This window comes from Thermobia domestica, chromosome 1 (assembly GCF_964235325.1).
Source record: "Thermobia domestica chromosome 1, izTheDome1.hap1.1, whole genome shotgun sequence".
NCBI lineage: Eukaryota > Metazoa > Arthropoda > Insecta > Zygentoma > Lepismatidae > Thermobia > Thermobia domestica.
Window position 1 is genome coordinate 243,140,727 of NC_137454.1, and position 24,083 is coordinate 243,164,809.

The following is a 24,083-nucleotide window of genomic DNA, read 5'->3' on the forward strand; positions in this document are numbered from 1 at the left end:
GAGGTTGAACTGTGGTTTCAAAGCCAAATTGTAGACTTTTACAGACTGGCTTATGGAAAGTAAAAACCACCGGGAAAAATGTGTCGCTAAGCACGATGACTACGTAGAGGACTAATACCATCATTATGTCAGAGTTCTCTAGAGTGGATTTCTTCTAGATGATTGCACGACAGTAGCGGATCTAGAAGGTAAAAACAAGGGGGGGGGGGTACCAGAACCAAGACTATGGTAAGCATATCATGAATTTACTATAAACTTTCAAAAATGTATAAATAGCTTGAATTAACCCTCCGGCCTCTGGCTAGATCCGCCACTGTTGCACGAACTTTGTGACACGCCCTTGTAAAGTACCATATAATGCTGATTTCGACGAAATATGGTTTTAGTAGGCCTACCCAAAATAATGTAATGAAACCAAGGTAGTGCAAATTATAGGCGAGGGCAAGAGGGGCAATTGCTGTCTGAATTTTCGCAAGAATTTGGTTTCTCGAAATATGTCAAAACGTATTAGAATTTCTTACTCACCCACTACAGTATTTAATATATTTACTGTAGTTAATAAAGTTATAAAATGTACCTCAATAATAATTGTTTTATATGAAATATTATGGTATCAAGCTGTTTATATTCGCGACTTTGCCTGTGTGTCGGTCTTTTGCCCTTCGCTGCATAAGAAATCCTACGGGCGTTCCTGGTGCCAGTGGCGTAGGGAAGGGGGGGCCCGGAGGGGTCGGGCCCCCCCAAAGAGGTCCGACAATGTACTTTGGTACTTTGATGTTTGTAATTTTTTATATATTTTTATGTTTATATATTTTCTTGTTTGTAATTTTTCTATATGTACCTATAACAGCACTTGCCCCCCCCCCCCAAACACACATCCTGGCTACGCTACTGCCTGGTGCTAACAGTACAGGAGAACAATCGACCAGTTTTGTTTTACAACAACACAGTCGTGAAGAAAAATATCTCAACAGAAATATTAGTATTGATTTTAACGAAACAAACATTTTCTATATGCCTTCTAGTTAGAGATGATAAGCCTTGGTATTTGCCTCCTGGATATTTTTCTTGGAATGTACGGTTGACAACACTGTGTGCGAATAATAACCTTGTTGGAGGTAGCCATCTTTAGTTGTTTTGTGAATTGATTTTGTAGTGAGATGATTGTACATGCTCATATAAGTCTTTCAGAAAACTATCTATCGTAATCCATGACTAAAAATATTCTAGGAGTGATTATTCCGATAAGTGTAAATGCATGGCTCATAGGCTGTCAGAGATATAAAAAACGAGAAGGTAAGCAAGATTGTTCTACGTGTGCATGTTATTGTTTATACCTAGCTGATGTGTTGTTTCTTGGTTTCATTAGGCTCATTTTTGTTTTGTAGTTTGATGGTTGCATTGAAATGCATTATTTAGTAGAAATACCTTATGCGGTAATTGAGCTCCGAAATACTTATTTCTAAAGTGTGGCGGGAGATAGCACTGAAAATTAATAGAGCCGGTTCTGTATACGCAAGCTTCGTGAACTAGATGCTGATTAACAGCGTGCGAATTGAGAATATCCACGCAACCATTTATGGTTATAAGTATAACGATTCATTTGCTTCGTAAAAGTCGACTCCTGATTACATAAAAAAGTTATGAAGCACCTGTTAGAACCTTAACACTTCTGGTTACGATGAGGAATACGAGCCTAAGTATCTGCAAACTTTGCAGAAAAAGTCCGATATATCACAACGAAAGAGTATTATATAAGCAGATCATAGGCGACATACTTTTAAATTATTAAATATTGAAGTAATCATCCAACAAAAACCAACGCAACTTATGATGTATTTCTATAAAGAAACCCGTTCAGTTTTACAATAGGCCGTCAAATTAAAAAAGAAGTACATGTTTTTATTTCACTTTTCTTGGTTTTAAATGAGCCCCTAAAACATTCTGCACCCTTTATTTTTCTCGCACAATCCCAAATGCTTGCGTACAGGTTAATTTGCGTGTAAACTAACGTAGGACCTACCATATAAAAGGTGGGTAACCTGCAGAAGGCGCCCGCGGATTAGACCCACGTGGGTGTATTATTTATTTGTTGGTATATTAATGTACGTTAGCAACAATTACTCCTCTTTCATTTCCATCCTTCAGTCGTGAATGTTAATCACAAATATTTCGTCTTTGCTCTTCACTAGATTCGTATTTATCTGTATTGTATTATTCCCCAAAATTAGTGCCTTAACTATGCACTATGCAGAAATAGCGAAAAGAGAATCCTTACCTTCATATGTTTCCAACCAGTATTAGGTAAATAAAACTTTTAAAAGAGGATTGGGCCGTAGCCCTGGGACATCAGAAATTAGAAAACGCTTACGAAAATAGCTTTTTCTTTGCAGCCATACAAGGGGCTACTTATATTCAGAAATATTAACTTTTAGCGGGAAATACTCTCTGTCTTAGAAAGTATTCCACAGGCGAAGAGTTGCATTAATTGCTGAAGAATGATTTTAGGAAGGATGAATACAACCAGCGTGTGCAAATATGGTATAAAAACTGCAGTGCATAAAACACGAATTAACTTGAAATCACAAACCAACTTGGGGTATGGTAGATGTCCACTAAAAAGCAGGAATCCTATCTAACCGAATCAAAACAGAGCGCAGCGGAAAGGCCCCAATAACCACTCCATTCGCGTCCGTAGGGAGCAGGCGCGTCAGCGACTATGGGTATACGAACAATCCTGGATAGTGGAAACACACTTTGTATTATATATAAAAAACATGCCTTCAGTGTTGCACATGTTTGCGAAACTTCTATGATAACTTTATAGGGTTAATTCTAATCGCAGGGGGCGGGAGCTCAAGTGGTTCGGATTCCACGTTAATCAGTAGGTCCACGTCTCATATAGCCTCGCTGCTGAACGGGACGTTAAACTCAAAATCACCTAACCTCTAATTGCAGGTGGCCAAAAGTAGATAAAAGAAAAGAAAGTTCACAGGAGAAATGAGTAGTTGGTGGTTGAAGCGTAATTAGTGTGAGTAATATGTGAAGTAAATTTAATAGAAATACAGTCTGTGCAATGGAGAAAAAGAAGTGAAATAGAACATAGTGCACGGCTGTTCGAAAGCTATTGCCGATCTATACAAACCATCAGTGGCGTAGCACACTTTTGCGGCCCCCCCCCCGCAAATTATAGAGAAGGGGCGCTAGTTGTAAAGCCGATAGAAGAAGGTTGAGGTTCTACTTCTTTAAATCTTTATTCATCGCAAGACTTCGGGTGTTGCGGGGGCAGCTGCTACGCCACTGCAAACCATGAATCAAGTAGGACGTAATGTAAACCCTAATCTAACCTAACCGAAATCAGGCTATAGTTATCAAAAGAATGTGAATTATTAGGAAAAAATTCTGCGCCCCCCGTAACTTGAATTTATCCACTTTATACACAGCCTTCGCGTAGCACTTCATCAAGAGCACACTTTCCATTTCGTATTTCTACCTTACTGTACTTGTCAGAAGTAATCTCGGTACATTTTGGTTACTTGTACAGTTCTATGTGAAATTAAGTAACATATTTCTTCCGTGGATTTTGCAAATTTATACCCCAATAAGATGTTATAATCCAAGATTTTGCCCCTTTTCACCACATTCAATTCAGATGCAACTTCCCACTTATTAGTTTCTACTCTACATTTTTGATTTCCCTCCATCACTGCAGCATTCATGTTCTTCATGACCGTAGTTAAAAGGTAGTGGGTTTGAAATACTGCCATATTATACTCTACTGCCTGTTTACCTAATATCACATCAATACACGAAGTCATGTAATCCAGATTTTAATTTATTTCTTTTTTTCCCCCTAATTATCATTCTACACTGATGACTTTTTATTACCGTTTATGTTACACGTTTCATTTGATTCGGTTCATTTCTCTGTAAATGTTGTATTTCGGCCCGCGATCTGCTTCAGTTAACCCATTAAAAGTATTGTCTGCATATGTTTACTTACGAATGGTTGAGAGCCAGAATAATCTCATATGATTTGTATCTTCGGTAAATGTTTGGCAGACGAGGTCCGGAAGTACATAAAAATTGCAAAATTTACGGGGGAAGTAGAAGATGCAAATACTTAGATCTAACATAACTAATTTGATCTAACCTAATATTAATACAAATAAGCGAAATTATGTCATTTTTTCGAAAATTATGCTGGACCCCACACTAATATAGTCTAACATAAACTAACCTAATGTGGACAGAAACTACCGAAATTGTAACGTATTTTAGAAAAAAATAGCTGGACCCCTTCTGCTAAACATTGTCTGATTCTTCATTTATTTCTTCTATTAACATTCAAATTGAATTGAGTCGTTGCATTTCTGACTTTTTGAACTAACGTGGACTAAATTAGATCTGTACTCTCATTTGAAATGGTTCATGTATAATTCTATGCACGGATTTTACTTCTTCATTGTATCTTCTTCTCCTTCTAAAGTGCTTAAAATATTCACAAGTGTGCGAGAAGAGTACGACGAAGCCTGTTCTTATAAGATGTTCTTCGTGAATAAGTCAGTAGTCTCGTTGCTCATTGCACTCAAGGGGTCCAGGGTTCGAGTCCAGATGTAGGACTATTTCTCCTGGGTTCAAACCGAGTAGTGGTTCGGATACCACTTTAAGCTCAAGGTTGCCAGATTTTGCAGCAATAAAATAGGAAGATTTTAAGATTGTTAGGTAAAGAAATAGAATACAATGTGATATTGCGAATTTCTTACATACAACAAACATATGTATATGGTTTCACATAGTAATGTAGAATGATTTTGATTGGAAACTTATACAGTTTCAGTAAAGAAGCAACTGAAACATATAAAACACAGAAAAATGTATATTATAATTTCTGTGGGAGATTGAATTCCACGTAGTTCGGACCGCACATCTTCATCCCATTTAACTTTGGTGCTAAAAGAGACACTACACTCAAATCCAACCAACTAAATACAAGATAGGTTAAAGTAACGATACTGGCAACTCTACGGACAAACCGGTAAAGCTAGTGAAGTGGGACTTGTAGGGAAGGTCGTTGAATATGTGATATACCATTAGGGTAAGTGGAAAGCGTCACGTTGATTAGCCATAGCGATTGTTTTGATGAAGCAGATTTTGCTTGTTCGTTCTGACAATGAGTGATACGAATATCGCAACGGTAGGCGATTAGGTTTTGCTGCAGACTTGGACGCAATACAACGGAAACGTAAGCAAAAATTCGTCAGGTTTACGAAGACGGTGTTTTGACAAGGGTTCAGGTGTTTCGTTGATTTTAAGTCATTTGCAGAAGAAAGAGACTCAATTGAAGACCTAAAGCTTGCAGCGGAAGTCCTTGAGTTGGAGAAGCTGATGCAGAAGTCGAAAGAGTCCCTTGCTCCTTCGTGAGGATTCGCGGAACTAGTTTGGAGCAGATTTTTCGGATCCAATTTATTGGTCAACAGCTGATGAACGTGTTATGCCTAAAGTTCAACTCTACCCCGATTATTCTGTTCGTCAGCCGATGATCGCAACGCATAAGCTCCCGGACTCTTTTGGCATTTGCATCAGTTTATAAACAGAAGAAATCATTTTGCGGAGAAAATGAAAACGTATAAGGTGCCGGAAAACGTAAAACTTATGGGAAAATTCTTAAGATCTTGCAGTCCTGTTTAAGCTGTGGGGCCCCATTCTTCATCACCCTGTTCTTACATAAGGACGTTAAGACCAAAGAAACTTTTTCTGTCCATATATTATCTAAATGAACAAAGAAAATTGTTTTAAACAGAAAAAAAATGGGTTAGATCGAAATCCTGCTTTTTTAATATTCTTTTAAACTTGCTTTTGCCAACCCTGCCAAAAACACGTATCAACTTGGGTTTTTCTTCCTTGAGACGATTTCTGAGACGCTCTATATACTTTTTACTCTCGTACACTATTCCAAATAATTGCCTACAGGTTGATTATGTGCGTGCAAACTGATGTGGAACAAAAACTTAGGCATGAAAAAGAAAGAAGAAAAACCTGTGCTAGGTGACCACTCCTCCAAGTAAGAATTCTATTCCGCGCCAGGGTAGTGTGAAGCTGGTGGGTCACAGTGAGATCTTCATTAAGAAGCAGGTACGGAACGAAGGTGAGTATACGTAAAATTGATTATTCATGCAAAAAAAATCACTCAATAACATGTGCTAGGTAGGTTCTACAAGCAAAGATCACTCATCCGGGCAGGGCTCAGATAGTGGACTTGTGGGATTGGGAGCAGGAAAATTCGGTGTACGGAAAACTCGGTGTGGGGAATGTTAGGTGTAAAGAAAGATTCGTTGTAGTCAGCCGTAGGATTTATTAAAAACTCTACTTTGAGGATAAATGAGCGTATTAGTTTGAAGTTCAAACTTTGTGTAGAACGTACTTTTACTGTCTACTATAAGGAATTTAAAAAAAAAATGTGATCGTGAAATAATTTGAATTCTAGATTTTGACGGATTTTAACATTTCATGACCCTTACATGACGAGAAATTTGTTTTTCGATGTCCGTTCGTGTGGTTTAGCGAAGCGACCATCGCTACCAATCGACATTTAATTTAAAACTTAAGTTTTCATGCTGTTTTGGAGGATGCCTCCTAGAATTTTCTACTTACCAAAAAAAAAAAAAAAAAAAAAAAGTTACTGGACGGGTAAAGTTGGAAATTTTAGATTTTTCAAAAATGTTCTGACGATTTTATGTCTATTTTATAAACAAATATTTAAATCTAAATTCTTCAAAAACGACATAATTTATTTATGTTACTCAAGGGTGTAAAAAGAAATGCCTTAACTAAAGTATCTACGCCTGATTGGAGAAGAAGTCAATAAGGAGTCAATAGGATTGCAGTACTTGTTTACCTTACCTTAAGGCAAACAAACTAAAGTGTCTGATTGGAGGAGAAGTCAACTATTTGTACAACTATTATTTGATAAAACCATCCTGCTTTATATTGCCCTTTCCACTAAGACTTTTTTGATCAATATATTTTTGCATCTTACATATGTATATACAGAGTGATTCTTTCAAAACTCACGGATTTCTTTGGCTCTAGAATTTCTAACTTAAGTCCGATTTTCATGCGGTTTGTTGGAAATGATCAAGGAAGGATGGGAAATTTATGGGACTATGTTTACTGGTTTAAATTCATACGGGGTAATGTCGAGCAGGCCGCAAGAAAAACAGCAAATATTCGCCATTGTACGTTACAGTTCGAATGAGATATTGGATATTTGAAGCAAAATTGAAGAATAGAAAGTGATAACACACATAAATCACATGTTGAATAGCCGGTTACGACAGAGAGATTTCTTGGGTGACTTAAAGAGTCGGTAACTGACATATTCCACAACATCCGCCAGCGGAATCCGATGTTTTCCTGTCTTACTCAGGAGCGATCCCTGTTTCCTGCAAGTTATTCATTAACGACCATATTATGTTCCTGTCTGGGGCAGAGCGTGAGGCAAAGTTGTGTGTAAATGCCCTTTGCGTAGCAACAACAGACTCCGTTCTCCAAAAACTTTTTAACGATAAAATCACGTTGCTCCAAAGAGTACATTATTGTAACTGTGCCCTGATAATATTGATACAATAGCACAGCATAATTCTCAATACAACAGCCCAGTTACCTGTTTCTTATTGACCGTCGCGAGTTTGCCATCTAACAAAGAAACTCAAATCTCCACACCGCACCTCACCTAATTCCAATTTGGTACAGTGGCGAATATTTGCTGTTTTTCTAGAGGCGTGGCCGATATTACCCCAAATGAATTTAAACCAGTAAACATAGTTCCATAAATTTCCCAACGTTCCTTGATCATTTGCCACAAAACGCATGGAAATCGTATTTCAGTTAGAAATTCTAGACCGAAATGAAATACGTGAGTTTTAAAAGAATCGCCTTGTATATGTTCTATGATGTACAATAGGAAAGGTGTTTTTAGTTGTTCCTATAACTCTTCTCTAAAATTATAGTTGTAATTATTTTATTTCTGACAAAAAGTGGCAGCTTCATTGTGTGATGAAAAGTAGTTTATAGTAATACCCCGCAAAAGACATGGAAGAGGTATTGGACTCGAGGCAAAAAAATAAATTTGCTTTTCTTGAAGTAGGTAATGACATTTTATTCGTTACATTTTGATTTTCGTTTCCACAATATGAAGTTTCGTAAGTTATCGTAAGTGGTAATATTCAATATGTGTTACACCGAATATACCTTACACCTAAATTTCCCCACACCGAGTTTTCCGTACACCGAGTTTTCTTACACCGAATTTTCCTAGACCCTGTGGGATTATATCCATAGGAAAGTCACGAAATGATGACAGGTATGTGCAGGAACTATTATTAATGCGAAATACATGCACCAAGTTGTACTTCCTGGTTACTAGAAGAGCAATTCGATTGTGCATATTTGTTGTGTTTAGGAATATCTTAATGTGTTTTTCGCAGTTGTCCAACATGTATGACATTCGCGACAGAACAAGTTGTCTACTGTTAACACTATTGCAAATATTCACAATTATCAACAGGTATAGACTTTCTGTACCTGTTGGCTTGTAACTGATTCACAATAGTAACTCATTTCTTGTAAACATACAATACAGCCTCTCTATATCGTGCAGAAATACGCCGCCGGTGGAAATAAATATCTTAGACAGTCCTGTTTCATATACACTCATTTATTTTAACTGTAAAATTGCCATTTCTATGACGCTCGCGCTGTGTGGACTTTGTGGTGGACAAACACGGTGCTCGTGGGTTTTCGCGGGATTCTCCCGTTTCCTCCCACTTTCCTCATTCCACGATTTCATTCATTTCTCATCATCACTATCTCCTTTAGCCTAACCGGCATAATCGTGGGACGTAAAACTCAAAGATTTCATTTCATACCATTTCTATGATGACCTACTGTTAGACTGCATCCCTGGTATTTCCAACCAAAATTTACTGATAAAATCTGCTTAGTATTAAAGTTAATTTACACCCTAAGTTAAGTAATACAGTAAATCAGGTAACTAATGATGAAGTATGTGTTTATTTCTATATTAATCTATAATTATACTGAAGATACAATAATTATAAAATGAATGACATATAAGACACAATCCTCCATAAGAAAAGCATTGTGCAGTGATTTACTTCGTTCTCTTTTTGCTTAATTTTATGTTCAAGTTTGCAAAGTACAATATATCAATAAATAAATAAGTAAAAGAGAGAGAGTAATGTTAAGTGAAGTTATTAATGTATAAATGTGTCGTGAAATATGTAAGTCATATTAAACTTACCAATACGCTAAAAAGTGCAATTCTATTTCAAAGCTAGCTTTTAATGACTACTTAGCACAAGTTAATGAGTGTTTTTTGCATTTATCCTTTACACGCATATTCATTGTCCGTAACGCTCCTATCCCTGCGATGCAAGCGCGCGCTAAGCTTCCTACTGTTTTGAATTGAACTAGATGCAATGTCTGCTTTTATTGACAAGCTTCATTGATTTGGTGCGTATTTTTCTCATGATTAATCGTTTTTTTTTAAATTATTATTATTATTATTATTATTATTGTTTTACCTACTTGATATAAATTTGTTCGCAGTCATCACGTAGCGGAGTTTGAGATTCGGATTGCATCTTAATCTATGGAATCCAGGTCTCATGTAACTATGATACTGAAGGAATTAATTCAAAGTCGCGGAGTAAACAGTTAATGCCCAGGAGTCTAATGCTCGGATGACGTATGTATTGCATCTTTATACTTTTCTCATATTGCTGTTAGTAAAGGTTGACATGCGTGATATGGATATAGTATTCAGCCACACTTGACTGCGAAGGCTATGATGAAGGTGAGACAGAAATCGCCAAAATTAGAAGCTACGAAAGTTTAAGAATAGAAGGGAACACACCTTAGGTCAGTTTGCACATTTTTGACATACAACACCCTGTGCGCGAGTTGTCCCAAATTTCCTCCCACATTTCATTCATTATCATTATCACCATCTTCCGTAGCCTCGGAACATAAACGTTGGACCTAAACTAAGCTGAACTTAAAAAGAGAAAGTGTTAATTTCTGTTTTCTGTAATTTCCCATCTCACAGTTTTCCTGACCCATCTATAAAGCGATTAGCTAATAAATTTATTTAGTATCTGCTGATAGAAGCTATAGAGGACATAGTCATCGGGGCAAATCTGTGTTCAACATTGAAAGGACGGGTAAGACCGCACTTTTTTAGCGATGTTCAAATTATTTATGAAGTTGAAAAACAATGCTGCGGAGGATCGGTGGACTAGAGTTGTCTTCAACATTGGGATGCTGGCAGATTTGAGGCTTACTGGTGGTAGTGGTGGTGGTGGTGCAGGGGGGGGGGGGAGATTCATATTACGCTGGATGAATCTGATTTCTGAGGTGAACCTGTTGTGTATTATATATCAGCCGATGTAGATGAAGTAGGGTACATGTCAGTATTACAAATCAGTACCGCGATCACATTCTGAAATTTGAATACATATGTTTATAATTGGTATGTTTCTACTTAGAAAAAAATTTCAAATCGGATTTTTGGGGGAACAATCTTCCCCAGTTCCAAGATTGGGGGATATGCTCCCGGAAAGAATGAATTGAAATCTTTTAAGTTTTACGTTCCACGTTTATGCCGGTTAGGATAAAGGAGACGGTGATGATGAGAAATGAGTGAAATGGTGGAATGAAAAATGGGAGGAAACGGGAGAACCCCGAGAAAACCCACGAGCACGGTGTTTGTCCACCACAAAGTCCACACGGCGCGAGCTGGGATCGAACCAGGGACCCCAAGCACCGGAGGTGGACGCTCTACCACTGAGCCACTCATACTCCTGGAATTTGCTCCAGTGCACATATTCATAGTAAAGCAGCTTAACTTGTATCTCCGTCTTTTTTTTTTTTTTTTTTCCTTTTTGGGAACCAGTAATTGCTATCCCATAAAGAATAATTTATCCACAGTATTCCATGGACTTAATTTCTTCTATCATTTAATATCAGACCGATTCCATCTCAAATCGTCCAGACAAACCACAATTGGTCCCCATCATAGTTTCAGGTTTCATTTATTTTTTTTATACGAGATAAAATCTTTTAACGAAATACATGTAAGTTTTCGAAAACTGTGGTGATGTGGGGAAAATTGTGCTTCATGTGATGTTCACAATCACTAATGAATACCAAATATCAAATAAAATCCTCGTAGTGTCATTTGGAAACAAATAAAAGTTTACCAAGTTGGCAACACTACCACGTAAAAATCATCATATTGATACAAATAAACTTTCTGAACTTCATCATAACTTTAACACACAGTTTCTGATTTAACGCGAAATATATATTTTATTTTCTATTGCCGCGAGCCGATTTTGGGTCCCGAGTTGGAAACCCTGTAACTCGAAAACGAAGCGGAATTCGACTCATGTTTATAAGAACTTTTCTACTTGATTTGATGTCAGGATTCATCTCTCAAAATTTTCATACTCCCTTTCAATTCGCCTTGTGTATAGAACCTAAATGCCCATGGGAAATATTTACATTTCAGGTACAAAAATCTAAATTTCAATAATTAATTGCGAATGTTAGGGGCTGCAGCTACATGAACGGTTAACATATATTAAATACTTAAGTACTTCTCCAATAGTTGTAAAAAATTCAGATTTTTAAAAGGTGGGGTTTTTGAGAAAATGGCGCCCAAACATGGCGTCTTAATGAAATTTTCAGCTTTTCATCATACTATAACGTAGGATGTAATAATCAGAAACCTAAGTCCTTTACATTTTCAATAGACCTTATGGAGTAGATTTCGATGCTAGAAGCAGATGGTTGATATTGCTCGTGAGGACAGAAAAAAATGTTTGAAGTTAACAAAAATTTCACCGAAGTTGACAACATTGCGAGTGAATTGCACGATTCCTATTGGACCAATAGACGACTTTTGGCCCTCCACCGAAACATACAACTTTATACTCTTCCCGATATTGCGATTATGTTACTAAGTACATCGTTTCTCCACAACAGAAATTTTAATTTGACATGTTTTTCAGGTTTTCGAACACTCCAAGAGAAGGGCAGCCATTTTGGATGGCTGTATATCGAAGGAAAAAAAAATTCAGCAAAAAGAAAAAATATGGGTCTAATAATATTGCATGTAGATCTTTTATATATATATATATATATATATATATATATATATATATATATATATATATATATAATGAAATCTGAGACAGTCGTGTGGACCACCCTGGACGATTTGAAATGGAATCACTCAAATGAATATGTATGAATTAACCTAATTATTTTGCTCTTAAGTGGTTCCTGGAAACAAGGACGTTTATACATTTACAGATGGATAGTCTTAAATATGCCCTTCCTTTCACAAGTTTTTAGAAATATTAAGTACATTCGAATTTTTTAATATGCTTGAAGCAGTTGTCACCAGAGAAAGTAGGAAAAGAAATGTCGTTTCTGTATGTTTCAGTTGATTAGTATATTTGTCTATTTTCATACTTCGCATCATATAAAAATGTGTTGTGTACTGCATACTGCTTGAAAATATGTAGATACTGAATATATAATTGTACTTTCCAAATAATTTAAGGACTGTTCAGCATGTGCATCATTAGGATATTTTGTTCTAGATTAGACTGTAATTAATTTGGATATTCAGCTTGGCTGGGCCACTGGGATAATTTTTCCCCATGCAAACTTAGTGTTTCATAATGCTTGGTTGTTCTTTCGTGTGAGTGAATAAATCATCCATGAAATTCCCTGCTAAAAATTCAAATACACGCATGTCTACGATCAAATGTGCTGCAAGTATAAGTAAAGTTCGTATTTCTATCGTGTTTCTAATGCATACTCATTATATTTTATCATACATGCAATGTTTCCTTCTCGTATTTCATGTTCGTTATTGTTGTTATTATTGCAGGTATTGAATAGTCAACATGTCTCAGTTTGGTGCAGTAGCAAAGAACCCGCCTTGGGTTCGAAGTACAGGTAAATATAATTTCAGTTATCTTCGTTTGTTCCTATCCTTTAGTTTGGTTGTTAAGAAATGTCAACATGGTATTAAGTGTATAGCTTCTCACGTTATAAAGAAAACTTCTTCACTCACTTCGATACTTAGAAACATGTACTTGTTCTTGTAACATGTACTTCTTTATCAAATCGTCTTAATATTCAAACTAGGGAGCTTTAAAAACTGATTTTTCGAATTTTCTGCAGTTTATAGCTCAGGCATATAAAATTGGATGGTGATGATTTTCTGTACGTTGTATATTAGCTAAATTAAGACCATACAACCCCGAGTAGCAGATCAGATTCCGCTTCAATCAGTAGACTCCTCTCGTGAGCCTCGGTACTAATAAGGAACATCGAACTTCAGTCAATAGAATATTTTTTTAATTTTTTTTTTAAATCTTATAATTTGACATTTATGTTTATAGTGCCAGCCATTGCTTGACAGTCATTTCATATTAAGGACAAAGATACTTTGTTTTATGAGTGATACTGTTAAAATAATTATTTTTTTATTATCACAAAATTACGTAAACATGTGATTTATTTTTTCGTTTAAAAGGGGATTTCACACGCTAATCTGAAAATAAGATATCCTGCCAGTTTGGTAATGATATCAGTTTATCTGCTTCCGTATTACAGGTTGTGTCAAGAACGATTGACTGATAGTAGAAGACATTAGTTACGAGTCGTTTCTTTATTTTTTTTTTTAGCCCAGCCCATTACTCCAGCAGTAAGTCAGCCAGCCCCCCTCACGTCACAAATAATGGGTCAAACTACATTGGCACCGGGATTAACAAATCCTTCTGTAGTTCCTTTTCAACAACCTCAGCAAGTGTATCAGCCAACTTTGGGAATTCAGCAGGTGAGTCATTTTTCTGTTTACATGACATTGAAAGTAACTGCCATTCTTTACTAATTTGAAGCTCCTGAGCATCAGTATGACATCCGTTTTGCTTCACATTTTTAAGATAGTGTAATTGAATTTTTTCTCGAAGTAATTCCCCTTATTCTTTTTGGAGGAACAGAGTACGATAAAACCAAGAGATAAGAAATATATTACACATGCTTATACAAGAATTTACTGTGTAATCAAAACGCATATTAGAAAAAAATGGAAGAGAACTACCTGAAATGGTTGTGGGGAAGAATTTAAGAGACTCTTAAGTAGATTGACAGATTGACAGTGGATGATAAAGTACATTCTATTTTTTATATATATAACTGTGTTTAAGATTCTCGTAATGTAAAAAAATGGATTACATTTTTAAAATCAGTACAGCGAAATTACTTAGGAATGCCTGCTATTTTCAAAATTAGACTGCTGTTAACATTTCGCCTATATACAGATGCTGATCCATTTAAAGAGGACGACACTTGTTAAAACTGCGTTTTACAGGTCAACAAAACTGTAGCCACATATGGATAAATCTCTCAGTTGTGTGTAGAGTGAATGTGTTTGTAGTGGGCAAATTGCTGCCGAAAAAAATGTTTATGGAAAGGGTATTTCAGAGCTCTTTCCCATGCAAATTTTAGTATTTACCACATAGTAGAATAGTGTCAGAACAATGGCTTATGGTAGGACGGGCCACTGTGAGTGTTAAACGTTATTCATAGAAGCCTCGTTCACAACCTACTTCACCAACAAGATGGTGTCAGTAAAACTCACAAGACCTGTCCTCTGGTACAGGGCGGCCTCTGAGAATCCATTGCCACAGCGTGTTACGCCCAAACGATTACATGTGGACCAATCAACAGTGAATCATACAATCAATCACAAATGGAGACTGCAAGCTCTCTGCTAGGCCAATGTACACTCATGTCCAAAATTATTGTCGCATGTCTATAAATATGTTTTTGTAGGAATATAATTTGATAACGAATTCGCCTCGTATTTCTTATAATGTTAGTATGTGTATAATTGGCAAAGACGTGTATGTGGCAAATTTCATGTCAACAGAGCAGTAAATAAGAACAATAAAGCGAAAATAAAACTTTATTGTCCATTTAGTAACATTTTGTTTTACTCATTCTAATTTTCGTATTTATAATTCTTTTCCTATGAAATTTACCACAAATATATATTTCCCGATTATACACATAGTATCAGTATTAAAAGTACCCTGCAAAATCATTATCAAATTATATTCTTACAAGAAGACAGTTATAGATATGCGACAATCATTTTGGACATGAGTGTACATGCGTTAACACCGTGAGGTTTCGCGGAGTGAAAAATGAAGGAAAGAAGGCTGTACCAGCGCTACGGAGCGGAAGACGATTGAAAATTTGTTATGCCAGTGGACGAAGCCTGCTTCTGCCTAAGTGACTTCGGAAAAGTTTGGGCCGTTATCTACAGAGGTGTTCATGTAAAAGATCGATATAACATTGTGTTTCAGTGGAAAGAAAGTTTCTGTCAAGATTTTATGGCTGTTAATGATTTTTGCTGCAGAGGAAATTCCAAGATTTGTAAAGTCGAATATAATATCAAAATCAATGTTGCGTATCAGTAGGAACATGCTCAATCACCATTTTACACAGACACAGACAAAATATGGTAATTGAGTCATTGTATGGTGACTGTATCCATCGTGTTGAACTGTGCACAAGGACAAAGCTCTAGGTCACACGATCAAAATATTCTGGCCTTCTCCGACCATGGCAAATATAACTGGTATACCCATCTTATTCCGTTCAACGATATTTTCTTTAAGAGTTCAGATGCTAGTTCCATAGATTACTGTGCATTTGGACTTCTCAAACGGCGCGTTTCATCACAGTGAATTCGTACGTTAAATGGCTTCTGGAAAGCCTGTAAGAGGAGTGGGAGATTTTATTGGTACAGCTGCAATGAAGTTTGCTGCAGTAGTGTGGTGTCGTGCAACGCTTCATAGCATTCTCCATCACATCGAGCATGATCAGTGGCGGTGGGGTGGAATATTTTAGGTAAGCAGCAGCGTCAGTGTGTTCAGACGGAATTGGATAAACCTCTGTATTTGTTGTTCTCATTCTCATTGTTGTTGAATAATTTAATACTTGGAAGAAGAAATATATGCTTTAGACTGCCTTCAAGCAATTGCTGAGAATCTTACCTACTGCTTTTACGAAACTGCTGCATTTGCCTTTTTCAGACTTTAATTATATTTCATCATTTGTTTTGTTATCTGAATTGACCGTTAGAAATTGTGTAAGGAAATGCATGATCGTGATGGATTATTACTTGAAAATTATCTGACCACAGCTTCAGATAAGAAATCAGTGGTTCATTTTATGCATAGCTTCGGAGAAAGGGAAGAAGGAAGTATGAATTTGTCCGTAATATTGTGTGTGACATTAATCATAATTTGTTAATACAGCTCATTTTTGTAAATCCACGAGGTGAGAGATATACAATAGTATTTTATTATCTGCTTGAAAAATTGAAGCAGTTTTAGTAATTACTTTTCTGTCAATTGGGTACAAATCGTGGTTGGTAGTAATGAATTGAGGGAACGACGGTATGATCAACTTTTGCTATCTTTGTCACAAAACTCGTCCTACTCTCAGAAATCTCTACCAAACTTGGCATGGATTACCTATGGGAACGTACGCATTCCATGACTCTTTCGATCGACCTTCGTTGAGAACTAGTGACTGAAAAACTTACCAATATACTTAACATTGAAATATAACTGTTGTAATATGTTGTTGTCGGAAGTATTTAATCAGTTCAACATTTTACCACAAAGCATTACTACTTGTAGTATGTTCCCACCGACACCCTACGACCAAATTACGAACTTAGTGCATTATTCTGATCCTCGGTACAGTTAATAATGTTCAAAATGAATTTCGAACCTTGTGGGTTAACATTTGGTTTTGGATAGAAAGATATGTACTTTCTATAATCAATATTTAATGTTTGAATGTAAATACTGGTATATTAAAAAAGAAAAAAGATACGCATTATTCGACGCAGCAATAACTCAAATTCTTCATTATGTCGGATGTACTGTTAACAGCTCAGAAAGGGCGAAAACTCACAAAACAGCCTTGGGTACACTCGCATGAACAATTATATTTTGAATGTCGAAATTCCAAGGGTTGACCATACACCTGAAGATTACTTGGGCTAGCGGTGCCCAGATTGGCAGCGCGGTAGTAACTGACATTAGGAAATAGCAATTAGTGTATGGCACGTGCGTTGTTGGTAAGCTGGCTCATTTGATTTCACATTGTAAATGATACCATTATATACCAATATATTTTTACTGTCTGTCTTTTGTGTGTTAACAATGAATTTAATGTTCTATGAACATTATTTGTATTGTTTGACTGAAATTAGTATTTGCTAATAGTTAACCGGAAAGAAAGGTTCATGCCTTATCTCCGCCATTGTGAATAAATAATAACTACAGTAATCAAAAGTATTATGTTTGAAAGAAGTAATGTTTTCTTACCTGATCTGAAATTGTTTTCTTTTGTATGTACAATTCATTGCTTATGGATGATTAATGAAAATGAATGATTGTAAAATTATTTTTGTGTGTGTGTGTGTTCTGTCGGGAATTGAACCCGGGGCCACGTGCACAAAAGGCACATGCGCTAATCATTAGACCAGCGAGAAGGGCAGTGGCATGTTTTAGGAAAGTGTTTTTGCATTTATTGTGTACATAACTCTTTTAACACAAGTTTCATACACGCTAGAATGTTTACATAATAGTTTCTTTCTTTTTTAATTGGAATCAATTTGTTGAATTGGAGGTTAGGTAAATATAATTTTCTGTTTTTTAATAGTTTTAAAATTTAGAAGTGTTAATTTTTAGTTGATGGAGGACGCGTGGCTCAATGGTGCAGCGTTCACCTCTTTTACGTGGTATCCTTTGTTTGATCTCAATTCTTGTCAACCGAACTTTGTGGTGAACAAACATCGTTGCTTGGGTTTTCTCGGAGTTCTACAGTTTCCTTCCTTCTACTTCTCTTTCGGGTTTCCTTCTACTTGATTCATTCCACCGTTATCACCGTTTCCCTTAACCGCAGTGCATAATTGTTGGACGTTAAGAAAAACATTGTGAATATGTTATTTATACAAAAATAAATTCTTTTTCAAGAATGCAAACAACACACTCTGGTTATACATTTCCCGTACACTCATCATTTAACGAACAGTTATACTTTCAAACATTTGTATGGTCAGTTATTCATCGAATTTTCATTCGAATTTTGCGGAGGGGAAAAATCATCATCATAATTGCAGGGTCAAGCATGGCCACTATCACTATAGCGATCTATTCTTAAGTCTCGACCTTCTGCTCACTCACAAAGATCTTACAAATTGAAAATGAAATGAAATCTTTGAGTTTAACGTCCCACGGTTATGCCGGTTAGGCTAAAGGAGACGGTGATAATGAGAAATGAGTGAAATGGTAGAATGAAGAAAGTGGGAGGAAACGGGAGAACCCCGAGAAAACCCACGAGCACGGTGTTTGTCCACCACAAAGTCCACACGGCGCGAGCTGGGATCGAACCAGGGGCCCCAAGCACCGGAGGTGAACGCTCTACCACTGAGCCACCGCGCCCCCTCTCTTACAAATTGAGTTACATAACTAAGTCTTTTAAAGTGTCGTATTAACTTCATTCTTTTAACTGATCACCCAGTAATTGTATACCACTTATCAATTTATTATAAGCCTGTGCCACCAGGAAGTTATGAGTACTGTGACTTTGACAAAAAAAAAATATTGCGGTTTAGTTTACATCAAAAAATTTAAGTATGGTTCTTTCAAAAAAGCAGTAACGTAAGTGCATTTACATTATATCACTTCCCGTATATGAAATGTTCAGTGGTTATTAGCAGATTCCTTTAATAACGCTTTATTTTCTTTCTTTCTTTTCAGAATGCTGGTTTACCACAGGGTACTATTATTTCTCAGGTAAGCTGATCTTTTGCTCGAGCCTAAGAGTATTAGTTAAATTCTATTAAATGTAATAGTTGACAAATAATATCTTACTTTTTAAATTCATTTTCTTATTTTAGAAGGTGTGCTTAAACTATTGGTCCATTTTATAAGATAATATTTTCACCAAAACGAAGCAGAAAGTCACAATATTAACTAACGTTTGGAGGAGGAATATATGACATTTCGTACTAACTTCAAATGTATTCGTCGGGCGTGGCACGGCAGACGTTTCCATTCTCACTAAATTCTCTCCGGCATGTTGTGTGTGACGTTTCACGATATCGGCAATATATTTTCGCGATTTTGCTAGTGTTTTAGAAGTGAAATTGTTCTTGACGAAGCCTATAAGAAGAAATCGCACTGTCGGGACCGATAACAGTTGCAATATGCAACTTTTTAGCAGGTACACAATCCCTTGACTTTGCAGGTATTTAAGTAATCCATTATTTCATATGTTAATGTGATGAGGAGGCTCTGTACTGTTTGTAAATAGTCTTATCCTGCGACATCTGCGAAATTTGGCATTAACCAGCTCTCCGAAGGTCCCGAATAATAATTTGACGTGTTCTGTCAGTCTTTTTGGTTCCGCGCGATCCTCTCGTGACTCTTCCAGATGCATCTTCTATGCGAAAGTGTTTATTATACGTTCGGATTGACGATGCGTGAAGGTCACGATGACCAAATTGTCATCGGAACTTACTTTGAATTGCCACAATGCTTTTCATTGCGCACAAATCTGTGGATATACAACTATGTTTGTAAAGTGGCCATTTTTCCCAGTTCCAATGCACATATTCGCACAAGCTGACAGTAGGACATAGCAAACGTAGTTTAAAGTGTAATCGATACGAATTCTGTTATTATAAACAGTTTTCATTATTGTGTGTAGCGTCACGTAGTGTAGTCGCTAACCCTATCGTCTTTGGCGCGAGCGGTCTTGGGTTGAATGCCCGGTAGGGACACTTAGTTGTAAAGGTGCAACAATCTTTTCAGGCCAGCCATCCTGAGTGAGTTTTTTCTGAATTTTCCTCGTTCACACAAGGCAAATGCCGGGATGGTACCTAACATACAGGTACCAGGCCGCTTCCTCTCTTTCTCAGATAGTATGCTTGCCGAGGGACGTCGTCCCTCATACGTGAGGAGCTTGAGGCCGTAGATGCCAATAATATCCAGAATTACTTTTAAATAAATAAAAGAAATCAAATATTTTGTGATGAAATCAACCAATAGTTTATTTAATTTCCTTAAATGTGAAAACATGTCATTTTATTGCTCAGAATCAGCTATGATGAAGCATTATTAAAAAATAAAATAGGTGATTAGTGTTATTATCGGTCTATAATTTGTTCTAAGCTCGGAAACGGAAATAGAAATTAATGTGTTTGGAAATTGAAAGTAAATTGTTTTATTAAAATAAAAATAAGATATTCCATGTTTCAAACTGAGGAAGGTGAGCATAGCTGTGTTATAACATGTATTGTAGTTAACCTGATCGAGCCAATGCATCGAAAATTTAGTACAAACTACTGGTTATTCGCGATTAGTTCATCTAAAACTCGATACTAAACATGATGTAAGTCTAGAAACCGTCACTTCTTGCATCTCATATAGACTTCAGGAGAGAATCTTCTAGATCTAATGTAATATACGTTTTTATTGCAGCAAGGAATGGCTTTGTCTACATCCCTAACAACTAATATAGGAAATCCAGGAGTAGCACTACCAACATCACTAGCGACAACCCAAGTAAGTTATTTTGATTAATTTCATTCGTTGAAATTACTGAGGTTGATTTCTTATAAAAGACTTGCTTTGCAAGAGTATTTAAATTTTTTCTGTACGTCTTGGATTTGGCATGTACTTTACATATAGCCCGTGACACTTGACAGTCTCTACGTCCTCTATGCCACGCCTAGAACACTTTCTATTTTCGAGAGTCGATAGGAGAGAATATGAAAGAGAAAGAAACATTTCCGAGATTTCAACTAATTTACACATTTCGTGGACTGTACATGCCGAAAATGTTATCTTTGGATGGCTTTGTTCATATGTATGTACAGTCATCCAGAGGTTATATCATTCAACTTTTTTTTTTCCACTTAAGGTTTTTATGTATTCTCAGGGAGTTTTAATTTTCTCCTTACTACCCCCAAAAATAAGTCAGTTTAGTTCTCTGGATGATGAAAATAAGGTGTAAATTCCTCGAAAATTGCTCTAACAATGTTGTTTATATTTGATAAGTCAATATTTCATTAACAATCTTTTAATATAACAAAAGACATTTTTGGAGGAAAAATCCGCAAGGGATAGTTTACATTTGGGGTGAGTTTTTGTTCGTTTGTTTTTCGGATTTTTTTTAAAGCGACTTTGTTCATATTTAATATGAACAAGACTCCAACTATTTCCCATGCAAATATCCACAAGGAGTACTCTTGAAGGTTTATTATTATTATTATTTAAATTTTTAAATTTTAATTTTATTTATTTACTTTTTTGGGGGGGAGGGTATGTTTCCGAAAACGTTTGTTACAGTTTATATATATTTCAGTAATAATTGCAACATGACGATTAAAGTTAAGAAATGGAAGCGAGAAAGTTTAGTGCGGTAGCTCGTCAACAACCCCGGTCGAAGTACTTCCTTCCCAGATTCCCACTATAGAAACCTTAGAGTTAACTAAGTATCCAGGAATCCGAAACCAGTTAACTCAGGAAATTTGGTACGAAGACTTGGGTTGGAGATCTCGTATTTGTCCTCTTCGAGTGTGCGTTGCAACCCTCCGTTATTCCACAGGTCTTGTGAAGCTATTGGCCAGAAATTATCAGTATAACTTCCATTCCAGTTGGATCTCTAACATCATATAAACATAGTCCTGAGATGACCGTACCCCTTTTTGGAAAGTTGGCCATCACTATGAATCCATATGGCTAACTTTTGATCATACTTCCTAAACCGTTCTAGGTATTTTGGCCAAGTTGCATTCAGAGTTTTTTTCTCATTATAGTTGCCAAGGTTGGTATATGCCTCTTCAAAGAAAAGTTATGTTTTCAGTTTTTTTGTTCTACATGTATATTGGGAACATAATCTTTATTTATTTTATTTTTTTATTTATTTATTTATTTATTTATTTTTTTTTTTCATCTAAAACTTGTTGAATGATGGCGTTAACAGTGGAGTACAAATCTTATCTCTTCTTAGCGATCGCCCTTTGGCTTGGAAGGTTCTTCACTCCATTTAGTTGTTTCACCTGTTTTTGAAGTGGTGACTGGTTAGCACCGGGTAACACGAGCTTCACATTTGCTGGAGCTGCAACTTGGCCTCTTTCAGTCGTATTACCAATCAGTCATATCGCTTTACTTTGTGAAACCGAAATATCCACCTTTTCACTTCATACACAATCTGTTGACAATCTACTCTCGAAAAGTAATTGATATACACAACCACCTCTTTTCTATAGCATGACTATTGCAATTTATAATACACACTATCCGAGGCACTAACATCATTGCAATGCATATCTATCCATCAGTGATAGCTCCAGACAAAAGACCAACGAGTAGTGCAACACGAATAATTTGACTTCTCGGCCAAAATCTAGTCCCATATAAATGCGCAGCTTCAACATAAACAAGAGCATCATGAAGAAGTCTTTGAATACGACTTTGTTCTGTTTCATAAGACATTTCTATATAAAAAACTATAGCCAACCGTGCATTGAAAAAAGTCACGATAAAAGCTAACTGAGGGTATACCGTATCCCCATGCCCCTAATTACGGATTAAGAAGCTCCGGCTCGTCTGTTTTCGCCCGTTTAATTTCTACAAAGAAACCTTTCTTTGAGCTTTACCATAAAATTAATTGTTCCTGTAACTAATTATGTAAAAGCTGAAATGGAAAAGAAATTAAATTTTTAGTTTAACATCCCACGATATAATCTTTAGGCTAAAGGAGACGGATGATTAATGAAGGTAAATACGTAATTATAGCACGAATGGTACACGCGCTAGACCAGTAGGAAGGGCTAAATTTTCTTCTGAATTTTATGAAATTAAGAACAAAATCAGCTCTATAAGTTCTGGGCTCCCATGCACAAATATACATATTCTTATATTTCGTGCAAACTGAGGAAATTACCTTTCATAGCAATAACCTCATTTCATATTCCTGGACAAATATTCATATTCATATGATATTTTGTTAGGCGTTGGAAAGATTTTTTTACCAGAACTGAAACATAGAATTGTATGTACATATTTGGTTTGGCCTTAAAATAATTATAGTCGTGCGAGAAAATCTCTGTTACGATGATCCGTTTCTTCTATTTATCCCCCTGTCTTACGACTTAGTTCCTCAAGATTAAGAGCGAGAGTCTTCTAAAGCATCCGAATGGGGAGATACTTGATAGTTTTTCAACGGTGTATGAAATTATTCTGTGCTCTCCTGCAGCATATACGATTTTTGATTCCGATGAAAATGAGTTCAAAATATGATAATTTGAGGATTAGATTTTGAGATTTTTCCTTCTGCAAAATATGTAATTCTTTCAGGGCGAGACTTAGGTAAACATACAGCTCTTACCTCAAATCTTGTCTTATGAACAGAGTTCAGTTCAAGAAGGTTGGTAAATGACAAGCACGCTTGTCGGGTGTGGCCTCATCCTAAAGCTTACATGTGCAAGGACTTCTTTGCAGGCTGTTAGAAGAGAATGAACTTTTCTCTTTTCACCAATAGAAACTACTTCACTTCTCACTGAATGTGAACGTTTTGCTCTTTCGACTGAAGTTATTTTCTTTGTTTATGTAACCCAGATGCTAACGAATTTTGGTTTAGATGTTTCAGTTACAAAATTCAGATGCAAAGAAAGAAGAGAGTATCGGTTTTTGGAAGCAACTATTACATTGGAAATAAAATAACAAATATTTGAAAATATGCAAGATAAACACACAGGTGGAATTTAACGTAACAAAGACATTGTGTAGCAAAATAAAATAAAAATTAGGAAATGTAAACCATAAGTGTGTTGTTCCTGTATTGAATGTGTTGTAATTTTTGGTTTACATATACGGTGA

General features: G+C 36.2%; 1 protein-coding gene across 2 annotated transcripts in view; it reads left to right on the top strand.

The window, feature by feature from the left end:
• Positions 1-1,086: 1,086 nt before the first annotated feature.
• Positions 1,087-24,083, top strand: part of LOC145694852 (cell division cycle and apoptosis regulator protein 1-like) — a 108,405-nt gene continuing 85,408 nt past the window's right edge. The window contains exons 1-6 of one of the 2 annotated variants that reach the window (XM_081771559.1): positions 1,087-1,296; positions 5,974-6,148; positions 12,989-13,056; positions 13,791-13,942; positions 18,954-18,989; positions 20,679-20,762. In XM_081771559.1, the coding sequence (XP_081627685.1) occupies positions 13,005-13,056; positions 13,791-13,942; positions 18,954-18,989; positions 20,679-20,762 (324 nt within the window). In that variant the 5' untranslated portion in view covers positions 1,087-1,296; positions 5,974-6,148; positions 12,989-13,004. The remainder of the gene's footprint in view (positions 1,297-5,973; positions 6,149-12,988; positions 13,057-13,790; positions 13,943-18,953; positions 18,990-20,678; positions 20,763-24,083) is intronic. The other variant, XM_081771550.1, reaches the window with a different exon arrangement.